The following is a 22,576-nucleotide window of genomic DNA, read 5'->3' as shown; positions in this document are numbered from 1 at the left end:
AATAGAGAATTTCTCTCTGAGCCCCCTTGTCCCATTGGTCAAGAGGTTATCTCACAGGGTCTTTCTTTCTTTCTTCTTTTCTTTTCGTTTCTTCTTCTTTCTTTTTCTTTATTTCTTAGATTTCATTTATTTATTAGAGAGAGAGAGAGAGAGGAGGAGGAGGAGAGGCAGAGGGAGGAGCAGAGGCAGAGGGAGAAGTAGACTCCCCACTGAACAGGGAGCCTGATGTGGGACTTGATCCCAGGACTCTGGGATCATGACCTGAGCTGAAGGCAGGTGTTTAACTGACTCAGCCATCCAGGTGCCCCAGTATCCCACAGGGTCTTAACTCCCTCAAACTTTGTGGATTACACAAGCCGTACCTTCCATATCACTGCTATCACTCTGGTCCAAGCCACCATCTCTTACCTCTTTTGTTGCAATGACTTCTAATTGGTTTCTCTACTCTTCTACATATCTTCTTTCAATCTCTTCTTAATACCAGTAGTCACATAATGTTTGTGTTCTACTCAGGATGTTCTGATGGCGTCCCATTTCATTTGGAATTAAAGCCAAGACCTTACAGGGGCTTACAAGGCCCTCTGATCTTACTGTTTCTCAAACAGGTATACCTTTAGACAGGTATAATCCAGCTTTAGGGTTTTTGTACAGATGGTTACCTCTGTCTAAAATGCTTTATTCTCCTATAGCTACATGATTAACTCCCTCATTTCCTACAATTGTACAGTTTCCTCTATTTTAATGTTATTGATGCATCTTCCTTGACTATTTTATTTATATATAATCTTAAGATTCTCTTCTACTCAGTGCCCATACCCTGTACTCCTGATACTTCTTATCTCACTCTTATTTTTTCCATAGCAATTATCAACTTTTATGATATATATATAATTTACCTGTCATATTCATTGTCTATTTTCTATCTCTTTCTGCTAGGATGTAAGTTCCTTAAGGATAGAGATCTTATGTCTTTTCTGCTCCCTGATATAGCTCAAGGGCCTACAAAGTATAAGGCGCATAGTAAATGCTCAACAAATGATTTTTGAATGAGTGAATGAACTATGTTTCTGTTAAAGTTGGGCAGTCACCTGGCATCCAAATTATTGTTACCATGTAGGAATATAGGTCAAATACCACCAGATCTTCTGATTTTTTGAAGAAAAACCTGAGATCTGAATATTTATATGAAATTTCCCCAATTTTTAAATTTTCTGGGCTCCTCTCCTAAGAGTCCCTACTAAGATTCAACCAGTAGACTCACAGTTTACAAACTCTGTACTACTAGGTTTTGACTCCAATATTAACCAAGGGAATAATGGTGTATTTTAGTTGTGTGACCTGTGCCTTGATTTCCTTACCTGTAAAGTGAAAATTTGTTTATTCAAATTAAGCTAATTTTGAACACTTACAGTAGGTGTTTAGCATATAGCATTGAATAAACAGATTAAAGTTCCTACTCTCCTGAGACTCACCTTCTAGAGTGGGGGAAACATATAGATACATTCACAAGATTATGCCGGGTAGTACTGATGGTGAGAATAAAAAAAGGTCATGTTACAAGAGTGACTGGAAGGTCATTTTGGGTGAGTGGTCAAGAAAGGCCTCCCAGAGAAAGGGGCTTATAAACTGTGACCTGCATGGCAGGAGGAAACCAGTCTTGTGAAAATCTATGGGAACAGTGTGCCAGTCAGAATGAACAGCAAGTGCAAAGATCATGAAACAGGAGCAGGTTTTATTCAAGGAAATTTTAAAAAGCCAGTCTGGGTGGATGGAGTACAATAAATTGAGAGGGAAAATAGTATTGGATAGGGCTGGAGAGGCAAGCATAGGTCAGATCCTGCTGCATATTGTGGGCCAGAATAAGAAGTTGATTTTTATTAGCAAACAGAGGCAAATGGGGAGAGTTACAGTTTGTCTGTTTATTTTAAGCCAAGGAATAACATGATCAGATTTCCATTTTTTAAAGATCACTCTGGCTGCCCCAGTGAGAATGGATTGTACGGAGACAAGCAAAGAGACCACATTGATAAGCAGTTACATCAGTTGAAGGGAGATACATGATGGTCAACTTAGATTGGGTTGGTAGCTAAGGAGATGGGGAGAAGTGAATGGAGCCAAGATATGTATTGAAAGATGACCTGACAGGACATACTGATGCACTGAATGTGCAAAATGAAATAGTTGAATAAAGGATGACTTGTGTGTTTTTGACTTAAGCAAATGAGTAAATCATTGTTGTTCTTAACTGAGAAAGAGAACACTTGAAGAGTGTATATTACTACAAATTAGATATACTTAATTCTTTCCTGTATGAAGTTCTGTGATTCTGCTTTCAGTTTCTGGAGTGTAAAATATCATCTGGGGATGAAGATGAGATTCTATTGATTAAAGGTGGACAACAGAGGACAGTGGAATAGAGATTCTTAGTTTGTGGTAAGTGAGGATCAGGTTAAAGCAGAAATTTCCAGAGATAAAACCAGATAAAACTTGTCTTACAGAGCTTGGAACTCTTCATGATCATTTATCAGTTTCCAAACATTATGTAGACATGATTAAAAGTTGTTCTCTACCAAATAATAAGAGATGGAGAAAGCTTGCTGGATGTATATACTTAGCTGACTTTCCTTCTTCTGTTTACTCTGATTCCCAAATTTCCAAGATAGAAGATTCATGATGAATCAATTAGAGAAGCATATACATTAGTATATGATGAAGTGCTAGAATGAATATAATGAGGTATTATAAAGGCAGGGTTATGTTTTTCAAGAACATATTGCATGAAACCACTTTGTTCCATTCATCTTGAAGGTAAAATATTTCATACTGGTAGAAAAGTGAGAACACATTCTTTCCTAACCATAGTTTTATTTTGTTTTTTAACATAAAGGATGCTTTTTAGCTGATATCATTTCAGGTCTTAGGTATCTATTAGTCACTTAACAAATATTTATTGAGCATCTGCTCTGTGAAAGATATCAAAAGAGTCAAAAGTGAATGACAGGCCCTTGCCTTCTAACAGATTAAAACAGGAATTAGGACTTGTATACAAATTACAATTGAGCAAGTAAAAATCAAATAAAAGTCCATGTGGTTCAGCATATAATTGTATCCTAAGAAATAGTATAGCAACTAAACAATCTTAAAAGTTTGAATATTTAAGGATTTACTATAGTCCTTTGAAAAACATCAAGAGGAAGCCAATTTGTAATGCCTAGCAACATTTAAGATCAGCTTTTCATATTACTTTCATGTTCAATATCTCTTTTTTTAAAATTTCTTTTCAGTGTAACAGTGTTCATTGTTTTTGCACCACACCCAGTGCTCCATGCAATCCGTGCCCTCTCTAATACCCACCACCTGGTTCCCCCAACCTCCCACCTCCCACCCCTTCAAAACCCTCAGATTGTTTTTCAGAGTCCATAGTCTCTCATGGTCCACCTCCCCTCATGTTCAATATCTCTTACACACTACAACTACCCAGAAAACACTCTAATCTCTCCTCATTCTCAACTATAAAATTCAGTCTGAAATGTATCCCCTGCAAGTTTTTCCTCTTTTTTTTTTCCTTTTCCATACTATATCACTTGTTTGCTTCTTTGTAAGAAGCTCTTGCTTCCATTTCCAATGTTACTTAATCGCACTACCATTGTTCCTTGCAATTTTTCAGCTCTTTCTGCCAATTACAACTGTTCTGCACAGTAAAAGCCCAGGAACTGATCTGGCATACCAAGAATCTCCATAGAAGTAACTGGATTTTACTGGATAAGTAGAGACCCATGCATCCAAAAAAATGATCCTATTTAAAGGGCAAGGAGAATGGGAAACCTGCCAACACTAACTTAATGTCCTTTTTTCCATCACACATGAGAGAGAGTGAAGGGCTATAAGGGTAGAGATAAAATAGCAGAGAGTAAGGAAAATAGATTTTGACTTATAAAATCAGGGGTGTTTGAGATGGTTCTTCTTTTTAAAAAAGGTTTTTATTTATTTATTTGGCAGAGAGAGAGAGGGAGAGAGAGAGAGCCTGTGCACACACACAAGCAGGGTGAGTGGCTGGCAGAGGGAGAGGGAGAAACAGGCTCTTTGCAGAGCAGGGAGCAGGACGTGGTGCTCAGTCCCAGGACCCTGGGATCCCACCCAACCATCCAGGCACCCCTGAGATGGTTCTTGAGGATCTGAACAGGTGGCAATAGTGGAAACCTTCCCAGGCAGATGGAACAGTGTTCCAGGGCAAGGAGGCAGTAAAACATGGCCTATGCACAGGGAAAAACTGGGAGGTCATTTTGGCTGGAATCTGAGTTTATCAAGACCTTTTTACTCAATGTGAAACTAACATTAACTAGATATATTTTGGGAACATGAGACTTTAAGAGACTAAGGCACTGATCAATTCTTGTGGAGCATAATAAATAGCATGGAGGACAAGGGGAGTTAGAGAGGAGAAGGGAGTTGGGGGAAATTGGAAGGGGAGGTGAAACATGAGAGACTATGGACTCTGAAAAACAATCTGAGGGGTTTGAAGCGGCGGGGGGTGGGAGGTTGGGGGAACCAGGTGGTGGGTATAAGAGAGCGCACGGATTGCATGGAGCACTGGGTATGGTGCAAATACAAGGAATACTGTTATGCTGAAAATTAAAAAAATGAAAATAAGTTAATTAATTTAAAAAAAAGAAAACAAGTTAAACAACACAACTAATGAGGACCTTAACTTATAGTCCCATCACAATGCAAGTTTTTAGCAGATGCTATTTCCATGGAGAAAGTACACATTTAAATGGGGTAAATTCCCTTCTCTGATTCCTCTTATTAACAAAAGAAGATGCTGCTGACCTCAGCATTGTCACTCAGCACATGCACTCCAACTTGTTTTCTCAGGGATGGGGATGAATTCATGTGGAACCATCCTCATTCTTTCACCACTGTGACGAGTGATCCACTTTGGCAAGAGAACCAGTTAAAGTTTAGTAGGTAGAATCTGGATCTATGGCTGTGAAACACAAAAGCTAAATGGGAGGGTGAGGTGGAATTCCACATCACCTTGATCTCATTAACGCAAGACCCAGGTTAACACTAATCTACATCTTCTTGTTTTGAAACTAGAACATACTACTAAGGCAATATACATTTATATGGGTGGAGAGATGTCATACACATTTTGTTATTTTTCAGCCCCATTATTCTGTCCTTTACCAGTACCTTCCTTCAGCTCCTCATAAAGGAGAGTGATTTGGCTATGTTTCATATTTACATTCATCTCTTTTACTCTCAGGTGAAATATCTCTCTCTCTGTACTGCTCCCTCCTTATAGCCCTCCTTCTGTTTTTTTAACTGGTCTAAAGACCCATAAACCCATAGACTACCCTCTACCATGCTTCACACACACATAGAGCAGAACAGGCTTTCCACACATGTTGGTTGCTGATTCACTGGCTGTAACTCTGATTACTAGGGTCTGAAGGTTTATAATTTGGTTACATGAACCCTTTGTTCCCCTGATGTGTTAAGTTTGCCAATAGAAACAGAAATAGATAAGCAGGAAGGCAGTTACTATGACAGTACAAAGAATGATGCTGGAAACACCACCATTTACAACAAGCTGCAAAGTCATAGAAAATTCTGATTTTTAAGGCATTTAGGGAAGTTTCCTATTAGGTAATGTCTTTGTATAAACATTCTGGCAAACTTTTGACTTTGATCCTGCATGATATAAAGCAAAGATTAAAAAAGCATTGTTTCTAAATTTAATTATGGTTTGAGTTACTTTTAATTTCCATTGTTTTAGAGAAATGTGTAGCCATGTTTGACTTCCCAGAGCATGGATAGATCATTAGAAAGAGTAGAAAGAGGGAAGTCAGAGGTAACTTCCCTGGTCATTCCCTTTCACTACTTTGCCTGCCATTACCTCAAATGCAAGCCCAGAGAGCATCATTATCATTTCTACAGAGGTAAAAATCACTGTTTTTGACCAAGGCATTGTCCCTGTGAAATTTTCATCCCCTTACCTTGTCCATTAGAGTTGAGGTCTTTCTTCCAGCACCATCATTTTTAAAGCTGTCTTATCCTTTAGCTACCCATGTCACTAAGCATGCTAGCCTGAAGGCTCAAAGGCTGAGTCAGATCAACTCTGTTAGGTTTGATGAGGATATTTAGTGATAAAAATAGAATTAATTATAACTTATCAAATTCTTTCCTCTGGACATATAGAGAAAAAACTTTAAAATGGCTATAATGCATGAAATTATGAAAATATCAGCCTTTTTCCTAAATCTTACCAAACATAAATCCTAAATCCAAACAGACTGAATCTCTCCTTGAGAAAAATAAATTATGAAAACAAGTTACAACAGCAGAGATTTATGTCTGGTACTCCTCCTAGAACTACTTACCTTCCTTTCCAGTGACCTTGCTAGGCTCCCCAATTGCCCTCCCTTTTGGTTTTCTTTCAGTTGGGTCCTATCCTAATTGGATACTCTGTGCAGCTAGATGATCCTTTCCTCCCTCCAACTCCCCACCTCCCCCTAAATATGCCATATTCCTAAATATGCCATTGCCCAGAAGCCCCCACCCCCACCCAGACCTTCTGTCCTCATTCTTAGGTGTCTTGTTTAAAGGACACATGAGGGAACCCTCTTCATTTCCCATCTTTTTGCCACATAGATCTGTGTCCGCTTTCCTCTTCTCCTTTCCCAAAGGAAGAGGTGGCTTTTCCAAACCCATTCAAGTCAACAAATTCACATCCTTTAATTTTTTTGTATATCTGTGAACATTTATTTTCACAACACAGAAATACATAAAGTAGAAGCCCTCCATCCTAATGCCCCGTATTACTCCATTTTTTGAAAAGAAAAAAAAAAAACAAGTTTTTCCAGACTTTCCTATGCTTTTTCAAACACCAATCTATAACATAATGCACACATAAATCTATAAAATACATATACGTATGTACACTTGGAGAACTTTGGGGGTTTTGTTTCCTACAAACATATTTTTTTATTGAACAGTACATTGGACATGCCTCCAAAACAGTATACAGGGTCTATTTCCTTCTTTTACAAATTTCCTGTACTTTCAAGTTTTCCTAAGCTTTCTCCTCCATGGTTCAAGTTCTCCCATATTCAAAAGAACGTTTTTATCTCTCAGTCATGTATCCTACCCAACTTCTTCCCTTCACCACCAGGAGTACTTAAAAGAGCCTCTCTCAGTACTGCACTTTGCTTCCCACTTAGTCCCTGGTCCTTGCAGTTTGGTTTCTGCCCCTCCCCTCCCCATATCTGCTCAAAAATCACTTTTTCTCCTCCTTAGGGCCTCCCCTGCAGCCCTGGGCACTGCTGAGCATGTGCTCCTTACAACTCTCTTCCCCCTGTTCTGACTACCCCTCAGGATTTTGTTCCCAACCAGGGGTGATTTTGCCCTCCAGTAGACATGTTATAGTATCTGGAGACATGTTCAGTTGTTCCAATGGAAGTGTAGGTGCTACTGCCATCTAATGTGTAGAGGTTAGGGATTTGGCCAAACATCCTAAATGCACAGGACAGTCCCCTGAAACACGTAAGTATCTAGCCCAAAGCATCAAGAGTACTGAGGTTGTAAAACCCTGCCGTAGAAGAATTTAAACAAGTCCAAGAATATTTCTGACAAGTACAGGCCCTTTGATAACTACCTAGGGGTCTGGCCCCAAATCTTGAAAATGATTATCTGTATCTGTTCCCAAATGAGATGCCTTAACGTCATGTCCAGATGCTGCAGAGATGTCCTGAGCCCATGACAGCTTCAGTTTCTAGGTCCACAGTCCCTAAGTAATGTCCAAGGCTCCTCCAGTTTTCTCGGTCTGGTCCAGGTGTGACACCTCATCATCCTTCCACCTGTGAGCTAAACCATACATTTATCCATACTCAATAACACTTAGCCATACTCAATACAGCTTATAGTCATAAGAGGGGGGAGATAGACAAATCCTCCCCATCCCCCTTTCTGGCTATACTCCCCCTCTGGAAATTGATTTCCATTGGGATATGTTCTACTTTACATTTCTGAATTCACTAAGGCTTTTTGTAGCCAGATTGCCCCTCCTGCTATTATTCTGGTGGTGGGTTGGGACAGACAATCCCTCAGGATGGCACCACACTTTGGTCCGTGGTCTAAACCAGTAAACCCTCTGGGCACTAGCAGTTGCTGACTCACCTCTTTGGCAGTGGCAGGAGTTTCCAGTTCTGCCACCGAGATTGGGGAGTCTTCTATTGTGGATCTAGACAGTCATAGCAGTCCTTGTCTGCAACTGGTGCTGGTGTCCCGTTTGCAGACCTAAAGGATTTTCTTAGGGGTGGCAAATCTCTGCTGTGTTGTAAGCCCAGGGTTAACTACAGGCCTGTTTGGATCGTGTCTCACACTATAACTTGATCAGAACATGAGCAAGCTTGCTGTCCAGTTCATTCCTGGAGACTCTTGGGAGGCAGGAATCCTCACTACCCATAACCCTATGATACTCCTTCCCAGCCACTTCCAACATTTTGACTATTTGTGGTTTGCAACTATTCTTCTAGTGCCAATTTCTGACTTAGAAATAACCTAGTTGCCCAGAACGGGAACCTGCTCAAGTTAGCTTAAAGAAAAGGGGATTTGTGTAGAGTCTATTTTCATGCAGCACAATTGTAGAAGTGGAAAAGTGGTCATGCCACAGATCTTCCATCTCTGAGGTTGCAGGATCAACTCCTATCCTGCTTCTCTGTGCTTGTCTGCTGCCTGCGACCACATTCTGGCATCCTCTAAAAGATACTTGGCTTCTATAAAGCACACAGTTCTGCTCCCTGACAACCAGGACCAGGCCTTGGCTGTGGCCTTGGCCCCAACTCCAAATAACCCACTGTTTCCTTACCCAACACCACCCTGACTATGGAATCTGCCTCTTGGTTCAGATTCTCTAATGTGAGAACCTGTTTGGCTCAGGGTGGGTCAGATGTCCCCTCCTGCTCCAATCATATATAGCCTAGGTGGGGATAGGGGTGTGTTGCCATACACATGGCTACTCAGGCCCACCAGATACTAGGGTTGGCGAGGGAGACATATACTAAGAAGCTATGGTGCTTCTGGGGTGTGGAATGCTAATGCTCTGGAACACAAAAGAGTTAATTAAAATAAGACTTTTTCTATGTTTTATCCCAACAGCTACCCCATTACCCTCCCCAGCCACCACCCCATACCCCACCTCCCAACCCACTTTACCACCTCCCTCGCAACCACCTTGCCCCATTTGCCCACCCTCCCTACCCTCCCCTACTTCTCCCCTTCCCTCTGAAAATTGATTTCCCATTGGGATTTTCTGTTCTACTTCACATTTCTGAATTTACTGAGGGCTTTGCAGCCAGATTCCCCTCCCACAGCGGAAGCAAATTTCCCTCTTTGAAAAATTCACAGCTTTACACCAAGGACAGTCCCAATCCCCAGGCCTGCGAAATATGGGAGGTCTTCTCTGCTGATGGGGTTTGGAGTCTCTCCTGTTTCTTTGGGATTCTTGAGGGTCTGTTCCCTGGGACCCCACATCAGAACACAAGCTAACATCAGATGGCTTCCAGTGGGGAGATGTTGGAGATGGAGCTCCTGCTGTGCATGTTTCTTCTGGTGGGGATGGTGTGGGTGCAGGTGGAAAGGGGGATGAAGGGCATGAGTAGGAGTATGTGAATGAAGCAGGGAGCTGGACAGGAAGGGGTGATGGTGAGAATCTGGATGCAGGCTTGAGGATTCCAGAGAAATAAAACATGGTTGTTTCCATTGACCTGAGAGCTCCCTCCCTCTGCCCACCAGAGGTGTAATTTTTCTGCTCCTCAGCTGTAGGACGGTGCACAAAGCCTCTGCCCAGCTTCTTGGTGGCCTCTGCCCCTTCCGCATCCTTTTGTCTTCTTCCTCTTCCTGTGGTGCCAGGAGCTGTAGCAGAAGTAGCAGCAGCTCCTGCCTCCTCTTCCTCCTTGCATGCTCCTTCTGTTCCAGCCCCACTGGCAGTGGCCAGATCTGATTCCTCTGCGACCTGGACCCACTCCCGCTTCCATGGAGACTCCAGCTCCTGGAGAAAAGTAGGCAGGATTAAGACCTATTCTGGGGGCAGCGAGGGGGTGGGGCAGGGAAATGGGGCCAGGAGATGAGGCAGGGACCAATCGAGGTAATCTTACAGCCTGGAGGAGCTTCCACCTCAGAAGGTCCCTTTCCTTTTGCATCTCTGCCAGGTTTGCTTGTGTCTGTCAGCCTTCAGGCTGCCTCCCTGCGCTCCATCTCCTGCTGCGCTGTGTGCTCCTTTAGGTCTGAGGCCAAGGCTTGTGCAGCAGACTTATGCAGTTTGGTGAAGTTCTGCAGCCAGTGCACCCTGCACCCATGTAACTGGCTCTGCCTGCAGGCAAAGCGCATAACCAGGGCCAGGCTGCTCCAGGCACAGGCATCTTTGGCCTCACTGGGCACCGCGCTGTCGTCTAGGATGTCCCTGAGCTTGTTCTCCACCTCCTCCCAGGACAGGGCTATATTCTTGAGATAGAACTCAGGGCCTTTTGTGTGCCTGGCCATCTTCTCATTGATGAAGTCCACAACATTGTTGTGCTGGAACCCACTGCTGGCATCATCAGGTTTCAAGGCCATAATGGCCAAGGGCATTAGAGGGTTGGCTGGTTCTGTGGGATGAATCAACTAGTTGCTCTTTCCCGTCCTGTTTCGCCCCTCCCCCCTCAGTCTCTTCCCATCTTATCTCCCTGCCCTGCCCCACCCCGCCTCACCCTCCTCCGAACCTCATAAAGACACACCACCTTCCCCCGACTGGCATTCCCGCCATAATACACTTCTCACCAGGCCTCACTTCTCTAGCTGGGGTTAGTGGAGGTGTGGACCTATGACGCTTGACTAACTTACCAAAAAAGAAAGCGCACCTCTCTTCCTCCAGGGGTTCGGAGGAAAGGAAGTCTTGGGGCCAACCCTCCAGGCTTTTACCCTGGGACTGTTCAAACTTCCAGAGACAGTGGGGGTGGGAAGGAAAGCATGAGGAAAGTCCCTCTCAAACTCCAGGACATAAGAGAACCTGCCACATTGTTGAAAGTCATCGAAGGCGGGAAACAATAGTAGTGGTCAGAAATATATAGTCAAGTACAAAATATAATCAAGTACAAAAAGTTTAATCCCTCACCCTCCACCCCACCATAATGGTTTATTCCACTTCAGGGGCCCGGCCCCTCCCAGAGGTGGAATGTTCAAGAACAGGAAAAAGCAACCCTCCCCCCACAAGATTCTACATCTCCTAATCCAGATGCTCCTGAATTAGAATATGAAGGTCAGCAAATTTTTTTATGTAAAGGGCCAGGTGGTAATCATTTGAGACTTTGTAGGCAAAAGATCTCTGTCCTAACTACTTGTAGCATAAAAGCAGTCATAAAAAGTACTTGAAGAAATAAGTGTGGCTATATTCCAGTAAAACTTTATAAATATAGGCAGCTGGCAGGATTTGGCCTGTAGTTTGCCAACTTCTGGTCTAGACTCATATTTCCTGCATATCCCAAAGATACCGAAAATCCAAATATTCACCCTTTCCAACTAGAGATGATTTTCCTCCTATATTCCTGTGTTCAGTATATAAACCTCAAAACTGTCAACACCGCTTGCCCTTAATAACATTAGCAGATTGGCATCCAAATCTTGTTGCTACTACCTTAGAAACATCTTTTGACATCCATTTCCATTTAGAGAATGCCTGCATTGGCTTCTAATTAATCTCCCTAATTTTAATATCTTTCTAAGTCCTAATCTTTCCTATGATTATGTTACTTTCAAGCTTAAAAATATTTGATGGCTTCCTGTGACACACTCCTTGGTCCAATACTAGAATCTTACTTTAGCCTACCTTTCTAATTTAACTCTCTTTATTCTCTTTTCTGTGCCATCATTTATACACTGAAGAGACTGGCCATGTAGAGATACACTCATTTTGGGTTTTAATTTATTTTTCTATTTGAAAAAATCAGAAAATCATTATTTATTGTATGGAAATTATGTTTTGTTCTATGAACTACATTGAAATAGATAGCATTTCTTCTTGAAGGGTCTTGTGTCAGATAGAAAAAAAAATGTATCAGGCATCAAAATATTACTTAAGAAGGTGGTTAAATCCCAGAGGTTTAACTCCCACTGTTTTAGGTCTCGTTTTATTTATTTATTTATTTATTTACTTATTTTAAAGATTTTATTTATTTATTGGTCAGAGAGAGAGAGAGAGTGCAGAGGCAGACAGAGCGGCAGGCAGAGGCAGAGGGAAAAGCAGGCTTTCCGCCGAGCAGAGATCCCGATGTGGGACTCCATCCCACAGCGCTGGGATCATGACCTGAGCGGAAGGCAGCCGCTTAACCAACCGAGCCACCCAGGCATCCCTTAGGTCTCGTTTTAAACTGTTATCTTTTTTTTTTTTTTTTTTCATTTCAGTTTGTGTATTTTAAATTATTAGTCTTAAATGGAAAGGGGTTTTTGTTTTGGCTTGTTCAGCAGTGACTTCTATAGAAAGATCATTCAGGAGATGATGTAGAAATTGGAATGGCAAGGAAAGAGAGGGAGATAGTGGAGTCAAGGAGACCCATTAGGGGGATGTCACAGTAATTCAATATGTAAACCAAGGCAGTGGATGTTAGAATGGAGAGAAGAATGTAGAGAACTCTTGGTTGATAGAATTCATAGGAATGTCAGGGAGAGGGATGAGAAAATGAGTAGGGTAATTCCCAGATTTCTGATACATGGAACTAAACAACGATGCTGTGGACTTAGATGGAGAATGAAAGAGAAGTTGTTTGGGAGGGAGTTCACCTGTACACAAACTGATATTGAGATACCTGGGGGGCATCCTAGTAGAGATACCCCACAGGCAGTTAGATATATAAGTCTAGTACTTAGGAAAGACATCAGAGCTGGAGATATAGTATTGAAAAGTGGATGCCGGGTTCCAAGTAGTGGTTGAAATAATCCAGGGGGAAGATATAGAGCAAGAAGGACAGGGTGCTGAGGACAGTTCTCTTCTTACCACTCTCCACTCTCACTGATGGTTTTATAGCAGCTGACCTGCTTACTCCTTGGCCTTCTATGCACTCTGTCCTCAGAATATTTTTTACCCTTTTCTATTCCTTCCATAACACTGTAAACATGGACTTCAGCTTGTGATCACTTTTAACTATATGCTACCATTCTTCCACTTCTGCTTATAAATACGTTTAGAAGATTAAAGTCATTCTTTTAAGTTTTAATTTAAATTCCAGTTAGTGAGCATACAGTGTAATATTAGTTTCAGGTGTACAATATAGGGATTCAGCACTCCTGTACATCACCCAGTGCCCATCACAAGTGTACTTCTTAATGTCCATCATCTATTTCATCTGTTCTCCAGCTACTTCCGCTCTGGTAACCATCAGTTTGTTCTCTATAGGTAAGAGTCCATTTCTTGGTTTGTCTCTCTCTCTTTTTTCCACTATGATCGTTTGTTTTGTTTCTTAAATTCCACATATGAGAGAAATTACATAGTATTTGTATTTCTCTGACTGACTTACTTTGCTTAGCATAATACTTTCTAGCTCTATCCATGTTGTTACAGCCAATGGCAAGATTTCATTCTTTTATATGGCTAAGTAATATTTCATTGTATGTGTGTTTATATGTCTGTGCGTGTAAATATATATATATATATTTATATATGAGTATATATATATTTATATATGGGTATATATGTATCACATTATTCTTTTATCAGTCTGTGGACATTTGGGCTATTTCCATAATTTGGCTGTTGTAGATAATACTGCTATAAGCATTGGGGTGCCTGTATCACTTTGAATTAGTATTTTTGAATTCTTTGGGTAAATACCTAGGAGTACAATTGCTGGATCATAGGGTGGTTCTATTTTTAAATTTAAGTAGTTCTATTTTAAATTTAAATGGAGGAAAAACCTCCATACTACTTTCCAGAGTGGCTGCACTGGTTTGCATTACAACCAGTAGTGCTGGAGTGTTCCTCTTTCTCCACTTCCTCCCCAGCACCTGTTGTTTCTTGTGTTGTTGATTTCAGCCATTCTGATAGGTATGAGATGGTATCTCATTGTAGTTTTTTTTTTTTTAAAGATTTATTTATTTGACAGACAGAGATCACAAGTAGGCAGAGAGGCAGGCAGAGAGAAAGGAGGAAGCAGGCTCCCCACTGAGCAGAGAGCCCGATGCGGGGCTTGATGCGGGGCTCGATCCCAGTACACTGGGATCACGACCTGAGCCAAAGGCAGAGGCCTTAACCCACTGAGCCACCTAGGCGCCCCCTCATTGTAGTTTTGATTTGCATTTCCCTGATGATCAGTGATGTTGGCTGCTCATTTTAAAAATTGGATTATTCATTTTTTTGATTTTGAGTTTGGTAAGTTTTTTTTCTTACAGATTTTGCATACTAACTCTTTCTCAGATACATCATTTGCAAATATCTTCTCCCATTCCAGACATTGTCTTTTAGTTTTGTTGATTGTTTCCTTTGATGTGCGAAAGCTTTTTATTTTGATGCAGCCTCAATAATTTGATTTTTGCTTTTTGTTTCCCTTGTCTCTGGAAACATGCGTAGAAAGAAATTGCTATGGTCAATACCAAAGTGGTTACTGCTTGTGTTCTACTCTGGGATTTTAATGGTTTCCTGTTTCACATTTAGTTTTTAATCCTTTTTGAATTTATTTTTGTGTGTAAGAAAGTGGTCCAGTTTCATTCTTTTGCATGTTCCTCTCCGGTTTTCCTAACATCTGTGGAGGAGACTGTCTTTTTCTAATTGAATCTTCTATACTGCTTTGTTGAAGATTAATTGACCATAGAATTGTGGGTTCATTTCTGGGTTTTCTATTCTGTTCTATTAATCTATGTGTCTATTTTGTGCCAGTACCAAACTGTTTCTGCCAATCAGCTTTGTAACATAACTTGTAATCTGGGATTGCAATGCCTCTAGCTTTGCTACTCTTTTTCAAGGTCACTTTGGTAGTTCAGGGTCTTCTGTGTTTCCATACACATTTAAGGATTGTTCTAGCTCTGTGAGAAATGCTGATGGTATTTTGATAAGGATTGGTAGGGATTGTTCATTGCTTTGAGTAGTATAGACTTTTTAACCATGTTTGTTCTCCAATCCATGAACATGCAATGTCTTTCAGTTTCTTTGTGTCGTCTTTTATTTCTTTCATCAGCATTTCATAGTTTTTCGAGTACCAGTCTTTCACCTCTTTAAGTTTATTCTTAGGTATCTTGTGGTTTTTGGTGTAATTGTAAATGGGATTGATTCCTTAATTTCTCTTTCTGCTGCTTCATTATTGGTCTATAGAGGTGCAACAGATTTCTGTGTTGATTTTGTATCCTGCAACTTTACTGAATTGCATCAGTTTTAACAATTTTTTGGTGGAGTCTTTCAGGTTTTCATATAGAGTATCACGTCATATGCAAATGGTGAAAGTTTGACTTCTTCCTTGCTGATTTGGATGCATTTTATTTTATTTTATTTTTGTTGTTGTTTTTGTTGTCTGACTACCGTGACTAGGACTTGCAGAACTATGTTAAATAACAGTGGTGAGAGTGGGCATCCATCTTGAGCCTTACTTTAGGGGAAAACTCTCAGTTTTTTCCCCATTGAGGATATTAACTGTGGCTTTTTCATGTATAGCCTTTATTTTGTTGAGGGTTGTTTCCTGTAAACCTACTTCGTTGAGAATTTTTAATCAAGAATGATGTTGTAGTTTGTCAAATGCTTTTTCTGCATCCATTGAGAGGATCATATGGTTCTTATCCTTTCTTTTATTCATGTGATATTATCAGATTGATTCGCAAATACTGAAGCACCCTTGCTGCCCAAGAACAAATCCTACTTGGTTGTGGTGAATGCTTCTTTTAATGTACTTTGGATTTGTTTTGCTAGTATTTTATTAAGAATTTTTGCATCCAGGGGGCTCCTGGGTGGCTCAGTGGGTTAAAGCCTCTGCCTTCAGCTCAGGTCATGATCCCGGAGTCCTGGGATCGAGCCCCACATTGGGCTATCTGCTCAGCAGGGAGCCTGCTTCCCTTCCTCTCTCTCTGCCTGCCTCTCTGCCTACTTGTGATCTCTCTCTCTGTCAAATAAATAAAAATAAAAATCTAAAAAAAAAAGAATTTTTGCATCCAGGGACACCTGGGTGTGGCTCAGTAGATTAAGCCTCTGCCTTTGGCTCAGGTCATGATCTCAGGGTCCTGGGATTGAGTCCCACATCGGGCTCTCTGCTCAGTGGGGAGCCTGCTTCCCCTCTATCTCTGCCCATCTCTCTGCCGACTTGTGATCTCTCTCTCTCTGTCAAATAAATAAATAAATATTAAAAAAATAAAATACCTTAAAAAAAAGAATTTTTGCATCCATGTTCATCAGAGATATTGGCCTGTAGTTCTCTTTTTTTAGTGGAGTCTTTATCTGGTTTAGGTATTGGGGCAATGCTGGCCTCATAGAATGAATTCGTATGTTTTTCTTCCTTTTCTATTTTTTGAAATAATTTGAAAAGTTTAGGTGTTAACTCTTCTTGAAATGTTTGGTAGAATTATCCTGTGAAGCCACCTGGCCCTGGACTTTAATTTGTTTGGAGATTTTTGATGACTGATTCAATTTTGTTGCTCTTTGTCAGTCTGTTTAAGTTTTCTATTTCTCCCTGTTTCAGTTTTGGTGGTTTATATGTTTCTAGGAATTTATCCATTTTTTCCAGGCTGTTCACAATTTGTTGGCATATAGTTTTTCATAATATTCTCTTATAATTGTATTTCTGTGGTGTCAGTTATCATTTCTCCTCTTTCATTTGTGATTTTATTTGAGTCTTTTTTCTTTAGTATAAATCTGGCTAGAGGTTTATCAATTTCATTGATTTTTTTCCAAAGGACTAGCTTCTGGTTTCATTGATCTATTCTATTTTTTAAAATTTTTATATCATTTATATCTGTTTTATTATAATATTTTTATTGTAATTATACATTATTATGTAGTTATTATTCATTTATATTATATTCAATTAGCCAACTTCTAGTACATCATTAGTTGTTGATGTAGTGTCCAACATAGTTACATATAACACCCACTGCTCATCACTACATGTACTTTCCTTAATACCCATCACCTGGGTAGCCCATCCCCCTACCCACCTTCCTACTGTAACCCTCAGTTTGGTTCCAGGAGTCTCCCATGGTTTGTCTCCTTCTCTGATTTCTTCCCATTCAGTTTTCTCTCCCTTCCCTTGTGGTCTTCCATGCTATTCCTCATTTTTTACATATGAGGGAAACCATAAGATAATTGTTTTTCTCTGCTTGACTTATTTTACTTAACATATATATTTTTAAAATATATTACTTTATTATAATTATTATATATCATAATCATTATTATTTCCTTACTTCTGCTGGCTTTAGGCTTCATTTATTCTTTTTCTTGCTCTTTAAGTTTAATGTTAGGGTGTATATTTGAGATTTTTCTTTCTTCTTGAAGTAGGTCTGTGTTGATATAAATGTCCTTCTTAGGAATGCTTTTACTGCATCCCATATTTTTTGGACCGTTGTGTTTTCATTTTCATTTCTTTCCATGTATCTTTTAAAAAATTTCTTCAATTTCCTGGTTGACTCATTTGTTATTATTTATTTATTGAGAGAGAGTGTGTGTGTGAGTGAGAGGGGAAGGGAGAAGGAAGAAGAACCAAAAGCAGACTGTACTGAGCACAGAGCCCAGCATGGGGCCCAAGCCCACAATCATGAGATCATGACCTGAGCTGCAACCAAGAGTTGGACACTTAACCAAATGAGCCACCCAGACACCCCGACACATTCATTGTTTAGTAGCATGTCATTTAACCTCCATTTATTTTTGGTCTTTCCAAATTTTTTCTTGTGGTTGACTTCAAATTTCAATGTGTTGTGATCAGAAGATATGCATGGTAGGATCTCTGTCTTTCGGTATTTGTTGAGGCTTGATTGTGACATAATATGTGATCTATTCTGCAGAAAGTCCCATGTGCACTTGAATATGTATTCTCCTCTTTTAGGATGAAATATTCTGAATGTATCTGTTAGTCCATCTGGTCCAGTGTGTCATTCAAAGCCATTGTTTCCTTCTTGGTTTTCTGTTTAGATAATCATTCCATTGATGTAAGTGGGGTGTTAAAGACTCTTAGGCACTTACTATTATTGTGTTATTAGCAATTAGTTTCTTTTATGTTTGTTATTAGTTGTTTTATATATTTGGGTCCTCCCATGTTGGGTGGATAACTATTTACAATTATTAGATCTTCTTGTTGGGTTGTCCCCTTTATTATGCTACAGTGCCCCTCTTCATCTCTTGGTAAAGTGTTTGTTTTAAAGTCTAGTTTGTACAATGTAAGTTTTGCCCCTCTGGCTTTCTTTTGATGTCCATTTGATAAATGTTTCTCCTTGTATCTTTAGGTATAAAATGAGTCTTGTTTAGGCAGCTTAGAGATGGGTTTTGTTTTGTTATCCATTCTGACACCCTATGTCTTTTGATTGTAGCTTTTAATCCATTTATATTCAAAGTAGTTATTGATAGATATGTATTTAGTGCTATCTTATTACTTGTTTTGTTATTGTTTCTGGAGATTTTCTCTGTTCCTTTCTTTTCTTTGTTATTTTTGGTCTTACCTTTCCACTCAAAGAGACTCCTTTAGTATTTCTTGCAGGGGGGTGGTTTAGTGTTCACAAACCCCTTTAGTTTTTGTTTGTCTGGGAAACTATCTCTCCTTCTAGTCTGAATGATAGCCTTACTGGATAGTGTACTCTTTGCTACAGATTTTTCTCATTCAGCAATTTGAATATATCATACTACTTTCTTCTTGTTTGCAATGTTTCTTTTTTTCTTTTTTTTTTTTTAAAGATTTTATTTATTTATTTGTTCGAGAGAGAGAGAGAGAGAGAGCGCATGAGCACAGGCAGACAGAGTGGTAGGCAGAGGCAGAGGGAGAAGCAGGCTCCCCGCCGAGCAAGGAGCCCGATGTGGGACTCGATCCCAGGATGCTGGGATCATGACCTGAGCCGAAGGCTGCTGCTTAACCAACTGAGCCACCCAGGCGTCCCTGTTTTCAATTTTCTGTGAGAACTCTCCAGCTAGTTTTATGGTTGTTCTCTTGTAAATTAAGGATTTGTTTTGTCTGGCTGTTTTTAAGAATTTTTCTTGATCATGATATTTCATAAATTTAATCCCAATATGTCTTGGTGTTGGCCTGCTTTCATTGATTTTGATGGGAATTCTCTGTGCTCCTGAGTATGGTTGTCTGTTTACTTCCCCGGGCTAGGGAAATTTTCAGCTATTATTTCCTCAAAATTTCTGCCCCCTTTTTCTCTCTCTTCTTCTTCTTGGACTCCTATAATATGAATGTTATTGTTTGATAGAGTCACTGATTTCCCTAAGTCTATTCTCATGTTCCATAATTCTTCTTTTTCTCTTTTGTTCAGCTTTCTTATTTTCCATTATTTTGTTTTTTATATCACTGGTTTGTTCCTCTGCTTCTTCCATTCTTTTTTTTTTTTTAATTTTTTTATTTTTTTCAGCATAACAGTATTCATTATTTTTGCACCACACCCAGTGCTCCATGCAATCCGTGCCCTCTACAATATGCTTCTTCCATTCTACTGTTAATTGCATCAAGCCTATTTCCAATCTCAGTTATTGAATTTTCACCTCTGATTTTTTAACTCTTATCTCTGTGGTAATGGTCTCCCTGATGCCTTCTATTATTTTCTCAAGTCCAGCAAATATCCATATAATTGTTGCTTTAAATTCTCCATCAGTCTTATTACTTTTATCTGCTTCACTTAGATCTCTTCCATGGCCTTATCTTGTTCTTTCATTTGGGATGAATTCCTCTATCATGGCATTTTGTCTAAGACTCTGCTTTCTTCTCTGTGTTAGAAAAGCCAGTTATGTTTCCTGCTCCTGAGAGTAATGGCTTTATGAAGAAGAACTCATGTAATGTCCAGGGTCTGGCACATCAGGATTTGTTTCCCATGTGTACAGCATGTGCTCTGCTGTTGTGTTCTGGCTGCTCTTTCCTTCAGACTAGACATATACAGAGGATCTTCTTGCCTGCAGTTGACAATGTTTGGTCCTTGGCCAGAATATGGTGAGTTTAAACTAGGTTTACTCTGGTCTGTTTGTTAAATGAGACCTGACACTACTTTCACTAGAACTGAAGCCCTGCAGAACTCTCTGGTCTGGAGATGTGGTGTGGGCTGGGGTTTCTGCTGGTTTCTGGGGAAGAGGCCTGCTGCACTGGGACTGAGGGAAGCTTGACTGAGAAGAACAGACCCACCAGAGTATAAGGTGTGGGGCTTGGTATAAGCAAGTGTTGGTGCTGTGCTGCATCCCTCAGGTGGCTCTGTGTTTATGCAGAGCAGCTGGGGAGGGAAATGGTACCAGCTATTCACGGAAATTCCAGAGGGGCACTTCTATGAATGCTGCCTCTCAAGGATGTGTCCCAAGAAGAGCAAATGTCTTCCTGCTATGTGTCCCAAGCATTTTTCAGATTGCTGTTTCCACACTGCTCACCTCCTAGTTATTTGCCTTCCTTCTCTCCAGGAACAATGCAGTGCCCTCTTGGCTCTATCCCAGCCAACCCCACTGACCTTTAAAACTCCAGACTTTAAGCCTCGGTGGTTGTAAAAACTCATGAAAATCAGCCCTTCTTGTTTTTCCAGGCAATGACTTGAGGGAAATGTTCTTCTTGTGTGTTCCCATGTGTGCTCTATTTTCTCTTACACTTCTCTATGAGCACAGCTCCCTTTCCTCCACAGCATCTGCAATCCACTTTTCCTCTAAAACATGTTTTTACTTCCTACCTTCTTTGATGTGGCTTTTTCTCTCTTTTTAGTTGTGGAGTTTGTTTTATAAATCTTCCAGTTGATTTCTGGGGTATTTAGAATGTTTTGATAATTATCTAATGTGTTCATGGGACAAGACAAGCCTAGGGATCCTTCTCCTCTGTCCCCATTTTCTCTTCTCCCACTAGTAAGTAATTTCTTTTGGAGAAGAGAGAAAATGAAGACAGGGAAACCTGTTAAGATGTTACTTTAATTGTGCAGGCAAAACATGATAACAGCTTGAACTGTGGCAGGATGTAGTTGAGATATCAGATAAGGAAAGAATTTTGAAACAGAATTAGCACAACTTGTTAAACAATTGTACATAAGGAATAAATATGGGAAGTGGAAAGGAGGATGATTTTGAGGCATCTGATTTGAGAAACTAGGTGGTGTGATTAGTGATGCCTCTAATCATAATAGATATTATAGGAAGAAGAGTAGACTATAGGGAAGAGATAATAACTTTAGTTTGGGACTGGTAAGTGTCTTCATGACAATCATATGGATATACTTGGCTAGATCTTAGGAGAGAGGACAGAACTGGAGAAAAATATTATGGGCTTGGATGTCTTTAGCACTTGGTTTGTGGTTGAAATTTAGTGCTAGAACACTTAGTGCTGGATTTGAATGTTAGAGGGAGAGAAGAATACAAACAAATAAAACATAGGAAGTAATCATGAGGCCTGGGGGAAGATGGGAAACTTTTTTGGAAATTGGTTGAGGAACATAAGACAGTAATATAGTAGTAAGGAATGATCAGAGATGTAGACAATCATAAGAGAGATATCTTAGAAGTGAGAAGAAATTCAGAAAGTTGGAGGAAATTTTTCAAGTGTCAAATAATGTACAGAGGTCAGATAAGATGAGGGTGAACAAGAGTTCATTAGATTTGGCTAATAAGATATCCTTAGTGAGATTTGTGATAGAAATTCAATAGAATGTTAGGGTGGAAGCCAAATGATAGTGGGTCATTGAGTGGTGTTAGAGCAGCATGCAGAAATTTTGATTGTTGACAAGCCTTTCAAAATCTTTAATAGTGACAGCTATAGTAAGTAGGCAGGAGTCAGAAATTAGATCTTGGTGTCATAGGGTATGACAGCTTAGTTGCTAAGACATTTAACAAATAATTTCAACACAAAGAGTAATACTCTGGCATCTATTGTATGGGGAGGGAGATAACTATATATAAGAAAAGTGTGCTTTTGAAGAATTTGAAATGTAACTCAGGCAATAAAGCAAAACTTTTGTGAATACTATAGGAATAATTACAAAATAACATATTGCTAGATTTAAAAATAGTGTGATCTAAATAAAAAGCAGTGAAGAAATAAGAAATAGTTATTAGAGTTAGTGGAATTGGTTGAGGAATTTTTCTAGAGGAGAGTTTTGTTTTTGTTTTTAACAGAAATGACAAGGTTCTCCAAAGGTTTCTGAAGAGCATTTTGGCTATGGTATGATGTGAAGCTGATTGATTCTCTTAAAATTTTCTTCAACCAAATAATAAAACAGGGGTCACTCATAAAATGTTGGGGATGATGGTGATGGCAGGGAATGTTTTGAGTTTACTCTGATTATCCCCTTACGTTTACCACATTTCAGTCAGTTATTGGCAGACAGATTTTAAACTAGCTACTTGTTCCCTTAGGTGGCAGATTGCAATTACTTTCCTTGTGAATGGTTACTTAAATTTACCACT

General features: G+C 39.9%; 2 protein-coding genes across 4 annotated transcripts in view; one reads left to right on the top strand and one right to left on the bottom strand.

Annotated features, from left to right (window-relative positions):
* The window catches only part of IL1RAPL2 (interleukin 1 receptor accessory protein like 2), a 1,206,855-nt gene that overhangs the window by 560,227 nt on the left and 624,052 nt on the right, over positions 1-22,576 (top strand). The window lies entirely within an intron of this gene.
* LOC125092100 (testis-expressed protein 13A-like) lies at positions 9,283-10,921 on the bottom strand. Its single transcript, XM_047716407.1, is given in 4 exon segments — positions 9,283-10,054; positions 10,161-10,230; positions 10,232-10,649; positions 10,885-10,921. Coding segments are annotated over 3 exon segments (1,185 nt in total). The 5' UTR covers positions 10,633-10,649; positions 10,885-10,921; the 3' UTR covers positions 9,283-9,340.

This window comes from Lutra lutra, chromosome X (assembly GCF_902655055.1).
Source record: "Lutra lutra chromosome X, mLutLut1.2, whole genome shotgun sequence".
Classification (NCBI taxonomy): domain Eukaryota; kingdom Metazoa; phylum Chordata; class Mammalia; order Carnivora; family Mustelidae; genus Lutra; species Lutra lutra.
Note: the sequence above shows the minus strand (reverse complement) of the source record. Positions and strands in the feature narration are given on the sequence as shown.